General features: G+C 34.3%; 1 protein-coding gene across 1 annotated transcript; it reads right to left on the bottom strand.

Annotated features, from left to right (window-relative positions):
• Positions 1–771: 771 nt before the first annotated feature.
• On the bottom strand, positions 772–22,936 carry LOC131938682 (FK506-binding protein 15). The gene is made up of 30 exons (XM_059296808.1): positions 22,769–22,936; positions 21,277–21,374; positions 20,718–20,784; positions 20,400–20,469; positions 19,844–19,918; positions 19,599–19,697; positions 19,274–19,426; positions 18,014–18,079; positions 17,779–17,922; positions 17,507–17,653; positions 16,944–17,057; positions 16,296–16,518; positions 15,737–15,882; positions 15,570–15,633; positions 13,767–13,924; positions 13,369–13,503; positions 12,892–12,986; positions 12,635–12,737; positions 12,206–12,377; positions 11,297–11,433; positions 10,920–11,003; positions 10,367–10,438; positions 9,672–9,824; positions 8,986–9,078; positions 8,449–8,709; positions 7,969–8,076; positions 7,305–7,440; positions 5,788–6,478; positions 3,781–3,913; positions 772–3,344 (listed from the first exon to the last, which is right to left on the bottom strand). Exons 1-30 carry the CDS (start codon positions 22,816–22,818, stop codon positions 3,270–3,272), a joined length of 4,122 nt encoding a protein of 1,373 aa, XP_059152791.1. The 5' UTR covers positions 22,819–22,936; the 3' UTR covers positions 772–3,269.
• Positions 22,937–22,997: the final 61 nt, after the last annotated feature.

The following is a 22,997-nucleotide window of genomic DNA, read 5'->3' as shown; positions in this document are numbered from 1 at the left end:
GAAGAAAATATAATGATGAAAAAAATCAGGCTAGGGGCTCATCCATAACTGACGTCACGCTTTTTTTGGACAATTTTTACCTCTTCCTTCCAACCCCTCCATCACAGCTCATAAAAGGTCGGACGCCCCCCCCCACCCTCTAAAATGACATCACGCCTCCGCCTACAACCCCCCCCCCCCCCCCTCCACCAAAATTTGTAATTTAATTTTGTTTTTATACATGGATCGATTTCATTCTAAAATATTATATTGACTGCGCTCGGTCAGTATAGAGTATATTGGTTTATGTTGCAATTTACTAAAACAGATTTCTAAAACGCTAAATAACGACTAAAATCAGTTTCTAACATTACTAATTTTAAAAACAAATTAACTTCACCCCCCCCCCCCCTCCCTCCGCTATATTTAGAGATTTGAATGGAAACGAACGATAACTCGTTTACTATAGTTGTTACCGCCCCTTGTAGTCTATTTTTTTTTCTTTTTTTTTTATTACTATAAATCTCTCAAGCTTGTAAATTTAGGCATTTTTAAAGTGGCAAATTTAGCGTATATATAAGAACAGTAAATATTTTTAGAAGTAAACTTTCTGAGAAAATAAAGAATTAATATTTTACTAGTATTACTGAATACTAGTAATAATTTTGCGGTAAAAATAATAATTTAGATAATAAATGAAACAATATTTTTGAAGGTTATAAACTAGAAAAAGAAAACATAAAAATAAAGTCAGCAACAAAACACAAACACAAGAAAAACTATTTTTATAATCAATTTAATGAAATTGTTTTTAATTGCATCAATTTATTTATTTTTAATTTGGATTCAAATTTTCAACATAAAAAAGACATGAAACGAATTCATTCAACTGTAAATTACATGAAAGTTGATTTAGATGATGGTACAACAGAACAACATTAAAACACAACATTGTTGTACGTTACAATAAATTGATTTCTAAAATATCTTGCATGTTGTAACATACTGGGATGAAGGTAAATTTGAACTAAAATTAAACATAACAATGTAGTCGGTTACAATAATTTACTCCTAAGGTATCCTTCATTAGAATTTTGAAACATACTAGAATGAAGAAAATTGTATGTTTAATTTGTATGTTACTACTAGTGAATACACCAGAACATACTGTGATGATGATACTATGTGTAAATGGTATTATAAATTGCTTTAGACTAGACAAGAAATTCAGAAAATAATTTTTAATCATAATCCTGACTTGCAACAACAGCAAAGAATATGTTAATGTTTTGTCCAGGAAATATATTTTTTAAGTACCAAAATACAGAAACAACAGATTTTACACACTTATAGGAGCTAGATGGTCACCTTACAGACTCAGATAAAATACTACATGACCACAGTTCTCAGAAGCTAGTAGTTAAATGTTCTGTTGGTGAACAATAATAACCCCAAATTTTGAAATTGACCACAGTTTATAGGCCATTATCTACCATTGAGTAATAAAACATGAAAAACAAACTTCATTTTGTTGATGTAATTTTTGACTGCGCTTTCCAGCATTCCACTGGCCCAACACCATCTCCAATGAAAGGGTACTAGGAGAAATAGAATCTGTTTCAGAAATAATTGAAAAAAAGATGGCGCTAGATGGGTCACATTATAAGAAGTTCAGATTATGTCACAGGAAAAAGGAAAGGATGCCTCAAGGAAAAAGGAAACTGGGAAGGCCAAGAGAGACGTGCAGGCGCACTGTAGAAAAACAACCTACAAGAGCAGGAATATCTTGGGGAAATGCCAAGAAAATTGCCAGAGCCCAATAAAAATAGAAATAGCTTTCTATAAAGGCCCAATGTGTCTGACATAAAAGGGAAAAGATGATTCAGGGACAATCACACTTGAGCAATTTTCTGGTGAGTTGTGAACTCTTTTATTTGAAAGTTTTGTGAGCTGTCTTGTATTTCTAACAACCAGAACAAGTTTATACAAGTGTTGTAAAACAAATTATAAAAAATTGCTTTAGTTAACTCACCTAATGGCCCTATCTAGCTGTCAAAAATGTATAGCTAGTAATTCAATTCTAAGTATAAAAATGAAACAAGAGTACAAGATATTTAACATGAGGTGAAAGAGGATAGACAAATGGAATGTAAGTCAGCACAACTAAGAGCCACAAATCTTGTAGTTCTTCTGTAGTTAAGGTATAAAATACCTCTAATATGGGACAGTATATTGAAGTTATACTGATCCATATTTGATTTTTGACCCATAATTTAGCAATTCAATTCAAACCATGTACTACACTCATACATGGGTTACTTACTATTGGTAGTTTTAGCCTAGTAAAAAAAGTCAGGACTTGCTCAGCTACACACATTTTTAAAATAATTTTTGTTCAGAATATTAATAATCTGGTTGAGAGAGTGAAAAAAACCCACAAATAAACGATGAATAAATCGTATTTAAAGCAAGTTTGTAAATATGCTCACAAAATGTATTTGGTTAAAAAAAACTAAATGCAATTATAAACAGAAATAATACCCTTTCAAATTACAACTGCAAATAATTAGACATAAAACAAAGATGAAAGTAACGTATTTTCTTAGAGTATACGTATAAAGCCTAAATTAAATACATATGTATATTTTGTTTAAAACACAATTAAAACTGTTAACTTAAAAATGCAAAATTTAAATAATACTTAGCACAAGAAAAGCAGAAACAATAAAAAAAATTGTATAAATAACACACAGAAAATCACTTTAAATTGCAGGAAATTTCTAAAATCTAATTTCTCTAGAACACAGCCACATAAATAAAATGATAACAAAACTTTTATTAAGCTACTGAACAGAAGATAATAATTTTGAATTTTAATATCTGTTAGTAATTCAAAATAATAATGTTTTTCCACTATACAAATTCACAATGAAAATTAAATTTACTTTTAGAACAACATCATTTATTTTATTTTATATTAATGAGATATTGTAATTAGTTTTTAAAAACTATACAATGAAACTCATTCTAGTGATAGTACCTTGAAGAAAAATAATATTTCCAAACTAACCTACAGTACAATTATCATTTTTTTAATATCAGTATTACTCTAAAATTACAGCCATTCAACCTAGTGACTTAAATAAATTTTCATTACACAATTAGAAAGCTAATTCTAGAGCACATGAATGGTAAACAAAGGAGTTGCTTCCCCTACATGTTTGTGAGGAAACACACCTATGCTTGGGACAACAGAATAAAATAATGTTTGGCCTAGAATTCATCCACAGTTAGCTTAACCAGTCCAAGTCATCATCATCACTGTCATCACCAAACAGGGGCGGGGGAGGCTGAGGCTTTAAGTCCTGGGGGGTATAAAAAAATGTAATTTAAAATTAATACCTCAACAGAAATTACTTTAACAGGTAGATCTAAGTTCTTTCTTTCCTTTTTAAATAGGCTGAAAACCTTCATTCTTGTAACAAAATTGACTAAATAAGGTGTATCTTTTCAATGCATTAATATAGCTAATCATAAAAAGGGAATCTGCAAGAGGCCTATAATGAGAGGAAATGTCTCCTCTATGAATGAAGTTCACTTTTCTTCTAACTGCTCTGAGTTAACCCAGTATTGATGATAGACATTCCTAGACCTGACTGACCCTACTGACAACTTGACAAGCCCTAGCCTTAACTGACAAAAGCCTAAACTGACAAAAGCCTAAACTGACAAAAGCCTAAACTGACAAAAGCCTAAACTGACAAGCCCTAGCCTTAACTAACAAGTGTCAACACTACCCACCTCTTCATTAGTGAGGTCCAGTTTCCTGCCTGGTGTTGTTTTGGTTTTGCTATCAGTGGGTGTGGCACTGGACTTGGGGGCGGGCTCAATGCCCAGTGTGTCTGACACGATACTGTCTTGACCAAACAATGGACTGGGAAAAAATTGTTCAAGATCTTAAAAAATATTCAGCATAGTAGTACAGTAGAGTGCATGGCTCCTAGCATGAAAGTCTTGAGTTCATATCCCGAGCTCTAGTCCATAGAACATCCCTGAGTCTACTATGTTAAGGAAGTAAAGGGGACTGGGCAGAGTGCTGATCACAACATCCCTTCATGTGGCTAGGTCAGAGAAACAGGTAAACTCTACTTCATCTGCCCCATGGCCCACCAGGTTCAAAAGGGTAACTGATTTTTAACTTTAACAAAATATTGGTATTTCTTTTTGAGAAACATTTTTAAAACAGGTATCAAGAATCTATATATATATAATTCTCTTCTTGGAGACGCTAGAAAACAAGCAATAAGCGCACTCCCTACCACCCCACCCCTACCTGGTCTGGTGAGCTGTGGTTCACGCTAAATGTTTACAATCATAGAGCCGGGTTTAGTGACGGTTAGTAGAGGCAGATAATTTAGTTTGAAACAATTTTAAACTTAGGGGAGGTAGCTTGGGGGGGGGGGGGGGGGGTGTAGGGTAGGGGTTGGGGGAAAGGAGGGTGGGGTAGTATTGTCCTTAACGACCTACTGATAGTGTTTTAAAGCAAATATTTTCAGTGGCAGCATTGGTACTGTCGAATTCACAAATTATGAATTACTGAAAAGTAGAAAATAAAACAACTAAATAGCAGTACATGTGTAGCGTGGGCTACTTAGAAAGGCCTTCCAAAAAATATCCACCGATTCCTGAAGCAGTATTACAGTTGTTGCATAGTAAGTTACTTTATTAAACATTATTCTTATTAATAATATATTGTTATTTTATTCAAAATCAAGGGTAATATTTATTCCCAGTTATGAAAAATTTCAGAATATACATTAAATAACATTAAAAGTGTTTATGTTTTACAACATATTTTTAAAAATCTCCCCATTATATAATATTTACTTTTGTATTTCGATTTTAAATACTTTATTTTACCCACTCTGTGTTTGTCTCCCTTATATATTTCAGAAACACAAATGGGATGCAATTTAGAATATTAACTATTTTAACTATTAAATTTAAGTGTTTTATGTTTATAATCTAGGATTTTCTAGAACATGGTAGACGAAAACCAGAGGCGTATACTGGTTTTCGGGTTTGTAATTGTCAAATTCAACTAGATCACTAATTAATGTAGTTTATTAAGATTTATTTTACATTTTTTTTCTACAATCAGAATTAAATATATTTCTTAATAAATGCTAAAACATCACAGAATAAAGAAAGTTTATAAAAATGGAGTTGGTATAAACATGCGCTTTTAGATTGTATGGAAATTTATAGCTAATAGGTGGAAAATTCTGAAATAAAGCCCACATATATAATGGTATCTAAATTTTTAATCTTGCACATCAGATCCTATATTTTTGAATTAGCTACTACTTTTTGTGTTCTTTAAATACTATTTTTTAACATAATGTTAAGGTTTGGGTTAGTAGATCACTATATTGCTCACACACCTCCTTATTGGTAATTGTACAAACAATATTCACAGAGTTGTACCTGTTTCAAAAGTCGTGATCCTGATTGTAAATTAAACAGCTATAGTAATTCTTTATTTGAAGTTTGCTTATTAAGATTTTGGAGGCTGTTGTACTCTTACAGTGTTTCTATATTGTTTACCCGAGGTATGTAAGTATATGTTCGGTAAGTACATCTGTACGTGCTGATCATCTATTCATACTAACGTTCTTACAATTTTTTATATTAATATTGACAAAAAGAAATCAAGACTATATTACATAACGTGGGTATGGTAAAGGCAGATTTCAGTGCTTTCTGTTTGCGTTAACATATTGGTTAAAAAAAAAAACAAAGACCTACCTGTCTTCATCATCTTCATCATCATCATCAAACAGGGGAGGGGGAGGGTCCCTGGCATCTGTGTCTGTGGGTGCTTTTGGTGCCACCAAAGTGCTGGCCTCGAGACTTGCCCGCTTGCTTTGTTCAGCTGTCTGATCATCTACTAGTGCAGTTTTTTCTTCTGATTCATGTGTATCACTTACTGGTGCTGGATCAAATCCGTTCTGCTCCACTGCCTTGTCTTGTTTAACATCCATGTCTTCGATTTCCGGAAGATTCTCATGTGCATTGTGGTAATTTTCTACATCGCTATCTTCTTTCTGAGCTGTCTCATCTGCTGATTCTACATTTGAATTTAAGGCCTCATTCTGATTAACAACATCTTTTTCTGAAACCCCACCATTTTTAACAACTACATCTTCACTGGTGTCTATTCCGCTAACATCATCACTGGTGGCAATTTCGTTTTCTGTTTCAACTGCACCTAAACTTGACAGAGTCTCCAGAATCTGCGGAACTTGAGACTGGCTAACCGGGGACTGAGATCGCTGGGTTCCAGACTCAACATGGCTGACAGTTTCTGTCGCAGCTTTCTGTTCTATGTTTTCTGAGCGAGATGCCTCTTCAGCTAGGTAGCGGCCATCTTGTGTGCCGGTTTCAGCAACAGGTCTCACCGCAGCTTCACTGTCTGGCTGCGTCACCTCTTCAATGACTGAGGGGTTAAAGGTTAACTCATTATTTAAATTGTGGATTGAACTGTTTCAATATGTTAATTATTTCGCAATTTTATCTGTTATTGTCTTTACCTTGTTGTATTAACAACTTCTACTAAAGTGATACCAAGTTATTTCTTATAGTAATAAATAATTTTAATTCAACTATAGGTACATCATTTACGCCGAATGAAAAAGAAAACATTGGATTATTCAAAAATGATTCAAAAAGCCAAAGAATGTTAGAACACTGCAGACTGTCTACCCCTGACAGCTGAGACACACCATAAGACATCACTATATAAACACATGCAAACACATGTCCAAGCCTATGCAGATTTTTTTTTTAAATAATTAATAACAGAGAACACTACACAGACTGAGGCAACCTTCTACAAAACCCCAAAACAGGTTTTTAATATCAAAATAATTGTGACAATTTGACTTTTTAACTAGCACAATTATTTAACTGCGTCAAAAATAGAAATTAAAATTTAAGAAATTAAAATGAATAAATGGCTTGGATTACTCAGGGATGTAAAAAAAATTAAACAAAAATATGGCTTTTTTAAAGATACTAAACCAACTTACTATGTATCAGTTATAAGATGACCCCAATGTTTCCAGTTAAAATATACAGTTTGAATATATAAGTGCTTTAATAAAAGGCACCCAGCATACAAAATAAACCTCAACTTTGGAGAAATTTTCCTGAGTTAAAAAGTTATCTTATATGCTAGAAAATACAGTAATTCTTTAAACTATGTAAATATCTTTGTATTTGTATTATTTTAATTTTCTACTCTCTCTACAATATTTCCAGACCTTCTTCATCGACTTCATCAACTCCAGCCTCTTCCTTCTTTTCCTCTTCTTCCTCATCCTCTTCCTCCTCTTCCTCCTCCTCCTCACTCTCTTCTTGACGAGAGGCAGCTTGATTGACAAGTTTTAAAGTTGTTTGCTGCAAGTCAAAAACTTTTAATTTTTACTTTTAAGTCTCAATTTTTAAGCACAGAAATAAAACTTAAGAAGCATTGTGATCAAGGTCGATATTAGAGCAGCTGAAGTAGAGTTCATCTATTTGTCTGAGCACTAACTTGGACACAAAGTGTGGCCAGTCAAATGTCTATAAACTTGACTTTTATTAGGTACTAATTGAAGCTAATTTGACTCAGCAAGTGTAATACTATATACACTATCTACACAACACAGTCTATTCTAAATATAAATACATGCACTAGTACACAAACTAAGATACAGTGGCTATCTAACAGTACAGAACTAATTTACACTAACCTTGTGGAAGGACTGGACTTAAACTGAGGCACTCACACACATTCACACACACCTTATACACCCTTACAGAAAACATGTATAAACCAGACTATCACAACTCACAGCACAAGGATTGAACAGGGATGAACGGGACAGGGTACAAAATATAAACAACATTCACCTCCCCTTCACTCATTCACTACACGCAAGTTACCTTAATAGCGTTTAAGATGGTGGCTAGAACCTCCGAGCCTGCGTAACTCTCATCTGCCTCAAACTCACTCCTCAAGGACTGGTAGACAGAGTTCATTATCTTCTTCACCTGATGGAACAAAAGGACTATTGTTCAGATGAAGTAGAGTGTATTTGTTTATTTGATGTTAGCAAAAGACAAAATAGCTTGGGCAATTGTGTGACCAGAAACATTTACTATTTCAAGTCAGGTACTCATTAGAGATCAGTTTACTCAGGGTAACCTTCAGACTTACCACATGAAATAAGATTCTCTGGTTAGCAGTCATGTACTCTACAAAATCTTAACATTCCAATGTAGCAAGTTAAGCAATGAAATAGTAAATGAATTATCAACATAAAATTTCAACTTCACCATGGTTGATTTCAAATGACATCAATGACATTTCAGCTTTACTTGAGTTGATTTTTAAATTACATCAAAATGACCTTTCAACTTTACCTCAGTTGCCACATCAGCGCTGGCCACAGTGGGTGTGACAGCAGGCTTGTGCTGGGTTGCCACGTTGGCCTGCGCCCTCAGCTGTTGGACCTGCTGCTGCAGTTGCTGTATCTGCTGCAGGAGGTCCTGCCTCTGCTCCTTGGCTTTCTCTACTATCTCACTCCGCCTCTCCTCGTCCTCCTCCTTGTCTTTCTCCAGCTCCTCCAGCCTCTTCTCGTACTTCTCCTTCATGCTGGCAGCTTGGGATCTTAGAGTGTCGTACTTTCAGAAAAACAAAAATGTTTTTATATTTCCTCAACTACTTTAATAATAATTTACTAAATTCAACCACTTTTGTTTTACAACCTTTTTTCACTTGCTTTATCTAAACAAAATGTATTTTATAATATGACGCACATCTAATAGAATGCTTTCAAACAAGGCTTCTATTTTCATTTCTTTAGTCGAAGGATTTAAACTTCAGTGGGTTTTTCATTCACTTATGTTTTTATATATGTTTGTAAAACATTTAAATTACAAAAGTCAAGAGTTATCTACCTTGTCTTTCCATATTTTCATGTCTGCTAGCTCATCTTGCAAGAGTGTTATCTGTTTCTCTGTGGATGATCCTGATGACCTAACTGTGATTATCTAGTTTAAAATAATTGTTTTATTAATAAAGTAAATCAATATTATTAAAAATTAATGCATTTTAAAAAGCCTTCAGAACATTCTACTTCATGCTAAGAAAATCAAAACAAAATTTTACTATATTTCATTATTGTAATTACTACATTCATCATCATGTATTACACATTTTTAGACATTTTTTGACATGGGGTGTGTACTCTCAACTTAGTATTATTTTACTAATTTTAGAACCATTACAACAGAGCAGACATTAGATGTGTTCACCCAAAATTATAACATCAAATTTCACTTGATTAAAATAATTGTATTATTGGTGTGCATTGATGCTAAGAGAGAAGTAATTCTGGATAGAAAGGCAGAAAAGGTGTATAGACAAGAGGTAGGATGATACTGTTCAGTTGATAGAAAATTTACTTGATTTCTTTTACCATGGTGGTAATAAAGGAAAAAAAAAAGAATTTAATTTTTATATGAATAAAGTATCATCCAAGAAATTTTCATTTAAAAACACAATAGTAATAATAGTAATAATTTGTGTAACATAATTTTTTATCAACAGAACAAAATGGTTTACAGAAAAAAATGAATCCTACCTTTTTCTCTAACTCATCCACTTTACGCAGCAGTTCCTCCTTCTCACTCTTCAAATCCTCTATTTGTCTGTTGTGTTTCTCAGTGACGGCAGACATCATTCTGTCACACTTGATCTGCCACTCACGAGAGATGTCTTCCTCGATCTTTGACATCTGAAAATTTTTTAAAAAAGGTTCCCCAATTATCTAAACTTTTTTTCATTTAAATCAACCATTTTGGAACACTGGGACACAGGGGACATCAGCCAAGTGCCTGATTGCTAACCCAAAGTCTGGAGTTCAGTTCATAACCTTGGGTTTGATGGATGTCAGTGAGTAAACTCAGCACTGAAAGCTATCCGGCTTAAGTTGGCTCAAAATGGCTCTATAGTCTAATAAACCATAGAATGATTGCGCATTGGAAATCCAAGCACAAAGCCAGTTGCAGCCCATGTATCAGGCCCCCCCCCCTCCTGTCTCCAAACAGCTGATGGACCCAGGGCTCAATATAGTGTTGTTCAAACAATTCTTTCACCAGCTGAGGTAGAAGAATCATATGAACTCTATCTGGTCTGTAAGGGTGCTTTACTTTAAACTTTTAAAACAACATCGCATAATTAGAAAGCCACATCAGTTTACTAACCATTTGATAATACTGCCAAATTTAAGTTTCTTTAAGACATTTTTTTTCTGGCAACTGGGATTAATGTTTTTACCTTACTCTCCGTCTCTGTATCTACTGATGACTTTTGTTTGCGAATTCTTTCTCTCAGACTTTCAATTGTTTGCTATGGAAGAAAACACATTTTCTGGATGGTAGAACCAAAAAGATAGATCATCCATGGATGTGACCGTAAAATATTGATTTGTATTTGTACCATGATTTCCATCTCTACTTTCTTTTCTCTAAGCTCCCCCCCCCCCCATAATTTTCTAGGTTGTTCTAGTTGACTGACCAGTGGTCATCTGCCTTAGCTGTCATTGGCAATAAGTCACAACATAGCTTTATTACTATCAAACTTATCCTGTCCATGACTCATCAGTGAGACCCTCCTAACAGTTAAATTATGTTCTTTTAATTTTACTCATTAGTTTTTAAAACTGTTAGGATGTATGTTAGTATCCATCTAGTTTTAACAAAGGACACATGAACCAAAAGCCAACAGTGATCCAACAAATACAATAATGATGACATGACAGACCCAATTAGGACATGACAGACACTAATAATGATCCAACAATGACCTGGTCAACCAAACAACAACTGACCTCATAGCTAATTTTAGCATCCTCCATGTCCTCTTCCATTTTCCTCCTCTCCTCCGCAGCCTTTCTCTTCCTCTCAGTGAGGTTCTGTGGAAAGTAATGTGTTATATACAAACTACATACTGCTTCATTAAGGTGTAAGAATGTTTTATTTATTATTTAAGCACAGAAAAGGAAGCCACAAACCAAATTTATATTTCTTTGAAAATAAATGTTAATTCCACTTTAGGAAATATTAGAAAGAATGAAGGGGAGCATATTGTAGAAGGAAATTACACAACACACAACATACATCACTAACTCCCCCGCCCTCCCCCCATTTTACACCAAGCTTTTATTTCCCGATACAAAACAGTGTGTCCTTCACCTTACTGTCTTACCTTTTCCAAAGTTGAGTGGGCGGCCTTCAAGTCAGTCAGCTCTTCAACCAAGCTGGTCAGCTTAACATCTGCAGCTTTACGTGCTTGCTTCTCTTCTCGTATGCTGGTGTTTAGGGTGGCTATTTTCTGTTCATCCTCTGCTCAGGAAATGTAAAACATCAATTATTAGCATAAATACACATGGATTAGTATTTTTAAACAGTGATTATAAAGTTAGGTGAATACATACACGAGAGAAATTAATTTATTGTCTTTCAAAATTTTGTTCCATTGCTGATAAAGACAATTGTATTTTTAACTGTCCCAATTTTTTAAACCTGAATTTTTTAAGTTGAACTAAGGTTAGCTCTCACCCTAAACCTCCTGTCTGGTCACTTAGTTCTAAGCTCTTTGTTGTCACAGCTAACCTCAGCTCTAACCCATCTAACTTCAGCTTTAACCCAGCTAAGCTCAGCTCTTACCCAGCTAACTTCTGCTCTAACCTCAGCTTTAACCCAGCTAAGCTCAGCTCTAACCTAGCTAACTTCTGCTCAAACCTCAGCTCTAACCCAGTTCAGCTCAGCTCTAACCCAGCTAAGCTCAGCTCTAACCTAGCTAACTTCTGCTCAAACCTCAGCTCTAACCCAGTTCAGCTCAGCTCTAACCCAGCTAAGCTCAGCTCTAACCCAGCTAACTTCTGCTCTAACCTCAGCTCTAACCCAGCTAAGCTCAGCTCTAACCCAGCTAACTTCTGCTCTAACCTCAGCTCTAGCCCAGCTAAGTTCAGCTCTAACCCAATTAACCTCTAACCCAATTAACCTCTAACCCAGCTAACCTCAGCTCTAACCCAATTAACCTCTAACCCAGCTAACCTCAGCTCTAACCTAACTAACCTCTAACCCAACTAACCCATCTAAGCTCAGCTCTCACCTTCTCTTTGTTGCCGCAGCTTGTCCAGTTCATCCTTGGTGGCTGTGTTTGTGTTGGTGGTCATCTGTATGGTCTGCCTGAGCTCCCCCTCCCTCTTCCTGTACTCCGACAGCTCCAGCTGCAGCGTGCTGATCTGGGCTGAGGCTGTGCTCAGCTCCGTGGCTAGATGCACCTGCAAGTGTACACTCAGGTGTGATTGACAAGGTTCACTTGGTAGGTCAAACATAAGAAAAAATAATTTGGGGTGGAGCTTGGAACCAAAATTTTATTCAGTGGCCAGGTGAGTTCAATGTTTTAAAAAAATATCAACTCTCACAATTCCATAGAAAAAAAAAACCCGGATAAATTAAATTTAGACTGCTAGAACTTTGTATAGCTAAAACAAGATGCTAAAATGAAAAAGGGAGAAAGTCAGATGATTAGAGTTACCTTCTCTTGCTCTAAAGCTAGAACTCTGGCTTGTGACTGTGTTGCTGTGTTCTTATAGCCCTCATTTCTTTGTTCTAGAACTGAATGACTTTGTTCAACATACCTAGCACAGATTTTAAAATTTAATTAGCTCAACAGTTGATGTAAGTTCTGTTTCATTTTCTGTTTTCATAAAAATCATTATACTATCCTAGACCAGCTCAAGTGGAATTACTAATTTATAGATTTTAAATTTTCAACGTTAACATTTTTCCTACTTTTGATTTTTCTCTAGCAGGTTGGCTATTCTCTCATTTTGTTCTTGCACTTTGTGACTTTGGTCGTACAAGTCTTTCTTCAAACGTTCATTTTCCTGAAACATGATACAAATTGTCAGAGAAAAGATTTATGCAAGGATATTTTTAAACAATCTATTTAAAATTGTCAGCAAAATTTTCTGCTTTAGACAAGGTTTTAATACAAAGAATCAATAGACTGCTTATTTTTGTTACTGCTTAATATTGTTATAGATAAGTTTAAAGATCCTGACATATTGGGATGTAAAATCACTAAATTAACATACTTGCACAGAATAATCGTTTTTAAAATGTTATTAAGTAAAAGATAGATTATTGTTATTATCATTCAATTTCTACACAACTTTCATCTCTGTGGACCTTTTCTTCTTCCAATTCTACATCAAAATAAAAGTATTTTTGTAATCTTAAATTTTGGCTTATGGGACATTGACTAACCTGGACAATTCTTGTGATATTCTGCATTAAGACATTGGCCTCCATGGATGGAGCTGGCATACTGGAACCATAGGGTGCCAGAGCCCCAAGGGTGTGACTAGCTGAACTGACCACTGTAGTGTTCAGATGCTCTATCTAGGTTCAAACACGCATAAAATTATACTTAGATGATTTGGTTTTTTTTTAATAAAGTCATGATAATAATTCAGCATGCAGATGCTTTATTTAGGTTAAAATACACATAAAATTATACTTGTATGATTTTTTAAATAGAAGTAAAATAAGTAAAATTATTTTTAAATAGAAGTCTTGATTATAAATCAGCGCAAGGGATTATTTTAACATTTACTCCAATCCACATTTCATGTATTTTTCAACAAGTTTTCTAACCAACCCACCTTTTCTAAAATCTTGTCCACCTTATCGGACATTTTGGACAGTCCAATCCTGACCTCTGTGTTCTGCTGCCTAGTCTCAGACAGGAGGGCTGGGGCTAAGGCGTCTGCTGAGGATTGTTGTGGAGGGGCTGAGACTTGGGGGGCAAGGGATACAGGGGCTGGTAACCATGGTTACAAAGATGTCAGCCATCCCAGAAGTAGATAAATCCCATCACCAGTGTTAACCAAGCCAATCAGAGGAAGATGTGTTCAGGCAGGCAGAGAGTTAACAAGCCATGCAAGAAATGTATAAACAATGTGTTAGTTCAGTAAGAAGGAAATATTTTTTTACAGTGAAAAGGGTGGTAAGTTTTGAAAAGTAGCAAAATTTTAATGAAAATATAAATGCTTAGTTACACAATTAAAAAAAAAATTGTATCCTAATGCTATTATGGCATAATTGTGTATAATATGGATTTTTTATTTTATGTTTGTATGAACATTTTTTCAAATATTATTTAGAATCACAATTAGTTATTGTATTGTTTGTTTCTTAAGGTTTATGTAATGTTGTATAATAAACAAGTCAGTGATATAAAGTAGCTATATAAAACCTTCACACTTATGTCATCTGCATGCGGTGTATTTATTTGCTTTTGTTTGGTCTACTGATACCTTTGTTTACATCTAGTCTTTGTGAAAGTTGAAAGAACAGAAGAGGAACTTCCTAAAAGTTTCTAACATCATCATTATTATCATAACTCCAGTTAATTGTCTGTGTCTTCTCCAAACAAAGACTTTTTGTATGGTGAAAAACTTTAGAATTTCGGTAGTAGTACTTGTTAGCCTTCAACCCTAGTATGTTTTAGGCTGTTTTCTTTTACTGTCACAGGTGCTAACCCATCTTTCTTGTGTCATACTTCAAGACTATATACCAGGTGTTTCTTAACCTGCCTCTTTTGTCCAGTGGATTCATGTGACAGCCTTTATGATGCTCATTTGTTTGCTGCCATAGTTCTTCATTTGTAATAGAGTTGAAGCCAATGGATATTAAATATTCTTCTGGGTATGTTTAGACAAGCTTTTATGTTTCTTATTTGATCTTATGGTCCTCTGTGTCTTAACTCCATAAATGATTTTACCCTTAAATTAACCTTCAGGGATTAAGTCACTGAAGCCCTCACATATTTAATGTATAGTGGGAAGTTGAGATTTTATGAGTCTGAGACAGCTACACTCAAGACTCATGGCTCCTGTAGGGTGAGAACTGTCTTAAGCAAGATTTAACATATGGCTACCTTAATTGTAACATACCATGCACATAAATTTTTCCATTTTGAATGGTGAGATAAAGGTGCTATAGTGATTACCTGACACTAATATACATAAGATGCATACAAGTGTTGATAAAGTTTAAATGTTTTAATTTTTTTTTTTTAACTATTAAAAAGTGATTAAATTATTTTATCAATGTTGTTAGGGTGGTAATTTTTTTTTTAAATGGAATATACATATAATTAAAACATAAATTCTTAAGGTTGAATCAACAATATTTAAATATTTGAATTATCTTGAAATATGTATAAAATTAAAAACATATTATTTCACATTATAGTTAATTAATTAAAATATTCAGCTTAAAAAAATGTAGTTATTTATAAATTGATAAGTTGTTTTTCTTCTTAAAAAAAAATCATCACTTTAAACACAAATTTAATTCTAAAGTTTTCAACATCATTTACTCTTTTCAAGCTAACAAAAAAATACAACTTACTATGCCAGAAAAATTAGAAACACTAAAAAAAATAAAGTGGTTAAGATTACCTCCAAATGCTGAAGATGCACCAGGTATTCCACCCATCATAAGACCCTGACCTAACAACTGAGCCTACAAACAAGGAAGAAATGTACAAGTGTTAATATAATGAGTTGTTTTGTTTCTTTTTCAAGAAAAAGAAGAGAAACAAATCAATAATGTTTGCAAGAAATACCTGCTGTTGTTGTTGTTGCTGATGTAAAAGTTGTTGTTGTTGTTGCTGCTGCTGTTGAAGTAGTGCCGCCTGCTGCTGTTGTTGCTGCTGTTGTAGGTAATTGTTTGGATTCTGATAGACAGCCAGCTGCTGGGCTCCAGGGAGGTCTAGGTTATTTCAAAAAAGGACAAAAAAATTTGGTCCATTCAAAGCACTGATTAATACATACTCATATGCTAGCAGCTTTAGGGCAATATTTTTTTAATATACCAAAAATTATGGTCCATTTTAAAGGTTAATAAAAAAATTAAAATATTTTGTGTGAAAAGTATTTTTCTAAAATTAAAAATATGATGTAAGAGATAATTTGGGATAAAACAAAATGAATTTCTATTTCTGCTGCTCAGAATTTAGATTAGCAGAAAATATTTTCTTAATACTTACAAGATAAAAAAAATTCTAAATCTTGCATTTAAGTGAATGTGAATTTTAGCTTTTGTAAATATAAACAAAGTGACAACACAAGATAACACAAGTCAAGTCTCGGGTCATGTACCGAAGGTCAACTCAAACTACTCACTCTGTAAGAAGGCTGGCTGGGATTGGCTCATCATTCCATCACTAGTCATCATCATTGGCTGATTGGTCATCATAGGGAGGGTTTGATGGACAGCTGTGGGCTGGGTCTGGGTGATGATCACATGACCAGATGGAACTGCCATGCCCGCGTTAGACAAGGTCCTGGGCTTGGTGGGTAGGGTTGGTTTGACAGTAGGTGCGGGGTTTGAATGATCAATGTGATGCTGTGTGTTGGAAGGGATCAAAAGTACTTTAATAAAGCTGATGTCATTCATATTGACCTACGTTTCTCTTGGTGCTAAACCCACCTAAAAGTAAGTAAACTCCCTTTTCAGATCTAATAATCCATTGGGCAGATGTTATAGAGTTCATATGTTCAAATTCATAGGGCAGATAAAATTGAGTTCATATATAGTCATGAACTCAGAGTATAAAGGGATGGTGTGTTCAGCACTATGTCCAGCTCCTTTTACTTTTCCTAATGTGAGTCAGATGCCCAACTGAGCTGGGTGGACATGCAGTTTGGGAGTACAGAGTGAGACTTCAACTCGAGAGCTTTGGACTAGCAGTCAAACACTCCACCACACCATGCCATAGATCCCCACATAAGCCTTTCTAAAATAAGAATAGCTGGAAAATGTGACCTTACCATCTCTTCATCACTGTCATCAGGCTGTGCTGGCACGGCCCCTTGGAAAGGTAACATAGGCTGCCCCATTCTAGCCATGCGGGAGATCAGCTTGGCCTTGTTGCTATCAGGGGACTGCATTCAAAAATTTTCATTGTTAATTCACGCATGAATATTATTGGCTTCAAACACAAGATTTAGTTCAAATAAAGAATTTTTTTAATTGATAGGGGACTGCATTTAAAATTGTTTCAAGTAATTTTTTTTTTTAATTTGACAAGGGATCACATTAAAAATGTTTTGGTTAATGTTTTTTTTTTACTTGATGCTCACTGATCTGCTTTTAGATATATTTTAATTAAAGAATTTATATCATTGGCACAATAGTGTTCAAAATTGTTGGACTTTATCAAAAGAATTTTCTTTAACTAACAGTTTACTAAATGTGTTAAAAACTAAAACTGAGGTACTGCACAAGGGCTAAATTTTATCTTATCAAAAAACATTTGCTTAAGTTTGAATTGGGATGTGAGTAAAACAGAAACATAGTAGAGTTAGAAATAAGAAGAGACTTAAAAAGTTACCTGTGAAATTTGTTCATTAATGGACCTGGTGCGTGACTTGACGCCATCCTCTAGGTCATCATGTTCAGGTAAAGGAACCGGTACAGGTGTTGGGGCAGGGGTGGGTGCTGGAGACTCTTGTGGTGACTCACCCTTCTGTAATTTTACCTGCACCACCACAAATAGCAAACCAATAAATCTGGTAAATTTGCTGTTTTTTTTTTTTTTTGCTGTTTTTTTTTTTTTTTATTCTATTCAATAGAATAAGTTAAGTATGTGAGGACGATACTTACTCTTACAATTTGAACCTGAAAAATGAGAGTTGAGTCTGGTGGAATTCTTTCTCCAGCGCCCTGAGCACCATAGGCTAATGAAGGGGGAATAACTAACAACTTCTTTGCCCCTTTCTTCATTCCCAGCATTCCTTGATCCCAACCCTTTAAAAAATATTGAAAATTACAGTCTCAGGCAAGTGATTTTTATAACTTTGTAATATCAATAAGTAAGATAAGAAAGATAAAACCCAACCTTGATAACCTTTCCTCTGCCAACTTTAAACCTGAAGTTATTGTCTGGTTGAGATTGGTCAAAGATCTGAAATGTCAATGGACATTTTAGGCTAAATTAAATAAAAATGAAAGAATTTAAATAGAAATTGAAATTAAGTAACTATCCTAATTTATAAAAGGCCATGTGCGCTCTTCTCTCTCTCTCTCTGTCTGTCCGCAAAATATTTTCGCCGGACATCACGTCAGAAACGGCAGCGATATATGCAGAACTTTATACGGACTTTTGTTGAAAATAATATGTTAGATGTTTTAAATGTATAACCACAATTTTAGTTAAAGCAGAAAAATAAAAATTAAAGGCGTATTCGAATGTAGAGAAACAGTATTATTTATGCAACCGGAAAAGCATTAATATATGTGAAAAAGAACGCATAAAACTGTGACGTCACTATTGCTTATACATTAACTAATGACGTCATCTGCCGTGTTTAGAATGAAAAGAAATGAACTATTTCATTCAAATTTGATTTAGATCTACGTACACTATGAAATGTATACAATACAATTTTTCCGGCCTAAACTCATAAAATTTATTTTATGTATTTGGATTCTAGATCTAGACTAAATCTAAATCTAAATCTAGGCAATAACTAGATCTAGACGTAGACGCTAAGATCTAGATTTAGACTCTAACTTCTCTAAAATCAATTCCAAAAATAAATTTCTATATTAGGACTAAACTATTTCAAGACTTATTTATTTTATACAAAATCTTTGTTTGGAACTGGTTAATTTGGGATTATTATGCTCGGGCTAAACTTAAAAAAAAAAATTCTATTAGGAATCTAGATCTAGATCTAGATTGTCGGGTGTCCGATAGGGCACTTCCCGGCGCCGCAGGCGCTTCAAATTTGGCATGATCTTGCCTTGGTGCGACAGAACACGGGGGCCGGTTGGCCGAAAAGTCTACGATGTGGGGGTCAAAACTGACCTCGACTGACCGGTACCTTATATGAGCTATAAATCGAAAAAAAATGTCCACGGAGGAACCTCTTCATAACTCTTGAGGTCGTAGACCGACCTTCGGGCGAATTAATTAAGCATTCAAATTCTCAATGTTTTCGAAAGCCTAAGCGAAGCTGGGCAGCATGCCTAGTATAATATAAGGAGCTTTAGTAAGCTCTGGTTTTTTTATCAAACAAGTACAAACCATTATGGTCCATTCTAGCCTTCATTAAAAAAGATGTTACATAAAATGGTAGTGAGAATTACCAATTACCTTTCCAAAAGTGCCGCCAGTCAAAAGCCAGCCAATGTATTTCACCTCTACAGAGTCTCCAGCCTCCAGAGGTCCACCTTCACCCAAGGTCAGCTCCTGCTGGACTAGTTCTGTGATAGGTCCAGGTGCAGAGTTTACTTTTGCTAGGGCTACCTTTTGATTATGTAAAGATAAATGTAGTTCAAACAGAAGAGCTCACAAATATGGCAATACTTTTCTAACCATTGCTTGAAAACATTTGTTTTGTTACTTAATAGGCTCTGGACAGTGCTTCATTTTTCAATACCTCTTTAAAATGTCAACTTAAAATACAAAAATAACTTGCCTCTTTGGCAAATTTCTCTGCAGCATCAGCAGATTCAAACATAATGGACCATGTCTGTCTCGCATCATCATAAAAGCTGGCATAGTTATTTTGTTGGATCTAAAACCACAAAAAGATCTTTGAATGAAAATTACATGGTTTTGCTTTGAATATAATAAGACAAGTAACAAAATAATTTCTAAAACCTTGGGTAAACTAATTTTACTTTTTTTTTTTAAACTCTTAAATTATTTACATTTACTTACATTAAATGCAAAATTTAAAGTGATTTTAGCATTTGTAACTTGTTGCTGACGAGTAACATACAGTAGTATTCGATACTGAAATAAACATAAAACAGATACAAATCAACTAATGATACTAATGAACAAGTGCTATTTAATAGTACTTGTTTTATAATGGTACAGTAAGAGAGCTATTTATAACCATGATTAAGATAATTTGCTTTATCTGATGAATTTGACCTAAATAAATCAAAATAGGTTAGTGTTGTAAAAATTAAGTTTATAAATAACAGAAGTCAACTATAAAGAGTAAAATCTATTTTTATTAAAGTAAAAAGCACTGAAGCAACAACATTCTAAAATGTATCTGGTTTCCCAGTATTTCTTCCATTTTCAAGCTGTGATAAAATATAGTGAATACAAGATGCATATGTAGAACACATAAACATGTTTCCCCATACTGCTAACTTGTCTACAAACACAATAAGTGTTTGCTGATTTGTTGAGAGAGATGTTACCCATATTGCTAATTTGTTAACAAACATGTACAAAGGAAGTAAACAACAGAAGTACTCACATCTTTTGCACCATGGTTTGCCAGTAATGCTGCACCAAGTTTTCCTTGTGAAACATATTTACCTTCAAGGCTGAAGATTTGTTCACACAGTTTTACTTATTTTGATAAAATACTTAATGTAATTATCTAATTATTAAATAATTATTTATGACTGTTGTAGTTGTAATTGAGATTTTTGTTAATTTAATATTTTATCACATACTTGTGAGTGCAAATTTTACTGTTATGTGTTTATCCAAAACTTGCATACGGTTCAACATTAAAATTTGAATTATAAGTTGATATTTAACTTATAAAATGAAAACATATTGCACTTACTATTTATATGCATGTACAACACTAGCAATCACAACTGCAGGGGTTGCACCTCCATCTGGAGTTCCTTCTATAATTTGAAGTAGAAACAATAGAACAAAATGGAACTCACAACATAATAGTACTCTTTCTAATATAAAAAATGTAACTTTTCTGAACAATGATAATAAAACAATCAATCAATCCCTTAACCCATATTGGAGTTGTTCGGGCACCACATCTGATTTTTTCATAATTTTCTTCCATCTGACTCAGTACTTTGAGTAACCCTGCAATGGGCAGCCCAGTCCAATTTTTAATGTCCTCCATCCAATGACATCCTTGCCTTTCACAGACTAATTCATTTCTATGATCTCTGTATGCGATTCCTAAGAGTCTGCATAAATATCTTATTTCCAGACCCTGGATTCTTATTGGGGGTGGGGGGGGGGGGGAAGGGGGATGCGGTTGAGGGTCTATGCCTCACATCCATACAGGAAGATAGACACGACCAGTCACCACATGAGATCAACTTTTGTGCCAATAAAGCCATGGCAAACTTTAATTATTTGTCAATTCTTACCTTTTTTCTTTGGCTGCTTAGGTGCTGTGTATGTTAGGGATTCATTTCCTCCTTGTCTGCTGGCTTTATCCATCCCAAACAGATTAGCAAGCTTGGACCTGAAAAAGCCAATTTAAAACTGAACAAAAGTGTTGCATTTAAAAGGCAAATATATAAATTTTAAATACTAAACAATGATTGCTCTGATTTTTTTTTCATTTTAAGTCAAAAATAGTCAGAATAGGATGAAGTTGTTTTTATTTTTTAAGATACATAAAAAAAAACAAAATAACTGAAGTTAACCTATCTCCTTAACAATGAAGCAACTATCAATAGTGGCTAAAATAAGTATCCTATAGGTAACCAATTAGGACTTGCAACAACATTTTAATATTTATGTTAAACTAGAAGCAAAGAATCAAGTCAATTAAGGTTAGATCCTTGATCTATGGTAACTAAATAAAGTTAAAGTAGGCCTACAGTTACTGTTTTCTGGCAATCCAATAAATAATAAAATAAATAATATTATTAATACGGGCCTAATTATGTAATGACTAACATTTAAGCCTGACTAAGTAAAAGTAATAAGCTAATACTAATATGACCAATGGACCCCAACATGAAAAGTCTAAAAGATCCTTTAAAGATTTTTAAAATCATGTACAATGTTATTAAAATAGTATGGTTTGAAAAAGTTGACTTTTTTTTGCCTGACTGTGCTAAATATTTGACTTGTATATATTTGACTTTTTAGCAATTTTGGTAGGCTAACTGAACAAATTGTTTAAAAAAGGCAAACACAATTAAGTTTTTTGTCTTCCTGTGATAATGGGGACATAAAGAACATCCTGCAGTCAGATAGGCTAGGCTATAGTTTATAATTTTCTTAAGGCAGCTATGAATGAAGGCAAACTAAATAATTTTTAAATAGTTAGCTATGTAATGTATTAAGCCGATGCTAGCCGGAATAAGATACGCATGCGAAACGCATGCGCAATGGAAACTACGACTTGCCTTCGCGGCGATGTTTTCGATGGTACTGCGTATGCGTGTGTTTACAACCGCAGAACCCTAACACCAACCCCAATCCTATCCCTAACCCTATCCCTAGCCCTAATGCTATCCCTAACCCTATCCCTAATCCTACCCCTCATTCTAGCCCTAACCCTAGGTCACTGCGCATGCGCAGAGCTATCTTTTGCCGACTAAGTGGAGACGTTGGGGAGAAAAATCTTCTTCCGAGTAGTCACTTCGAATGTAATGTATGTTACTAGATCTATGTATTAGTAGAATCTACTATGTATTAATGTAAAAAATAATTGAATGTATTCAATTTATTGACAATTCAGACATTGGATTGATCAATCATTGATCATAATGACATAATGAAAAATAAATAATGTTAATGTAAATGATGAATTGATTGAATGATGACTGTGTGTCAGACTCTGTCACTTGTGTGACTAACACTTAAACACTAACTTATGAAACTAGTGTTGTAATGATTACACACCCTCCTGATGACATAAAATCCTGCTCATCATCTTCAGCGTTGAAAAACATAGCGAACTACTGGGAAAAATATACTTCAGTTTTTATCTAGTCTAGTCTAAATAGTAAAATCAGTAAATATAGGAGGGAGGCAAGTCTCTACAGTGGTCATATGAGCACTTCCGTGACCCGGAAGTTTATTAGAGAGAAAAAAAAGAGTATCTATTGTTGTTTTTATACTAGATCTATAG

Source organism: Physella acuta, unplaced genomic scaffold (assembly GCF_028476545.2).
Source record: "Physella acuta isolate Inbredline_101_S28 unplaced genomic scaffold, ASM2847654v3 ptg000255l, whole genome shotgun sequence".
Lineage (NCBI taxonomy): Eukaryota > Metazoa > Mollusca > Gastropoda > Physidae > Physella > Physella acuta.
This window is presented reverse-complemented; position numbering and strand designations above follow the sequence as displayed.

What these genes read in the sequence shown, in the direction of transcription:
- LOC131938682 (XM_059296808.1), bottom strand. Translation starts at nt 22,818, where the DNA reads ATGTTTTTCAACGCTGAAGATGATGAGCAGGATTTTATGTCATCAGGA. An exon ending in TAGCTTTAGAGCAAGAGAAG is followed by an intron (nt 12,378 to 12,634) that starts GTAACTCTAATC and finishes GTACACTTGCAG; the next exon opens with GTGCATCTAGCCACGGAGCT. An exon ending in GATGAAGATGATGAAGACAG is followed by an intron (nt 3,914 to 5,787) that starts GTAGGTCTTTGT and finishes ATTTTTTCCCAG; the next exon opens with TCCATTGTTTGGTCAAGACA.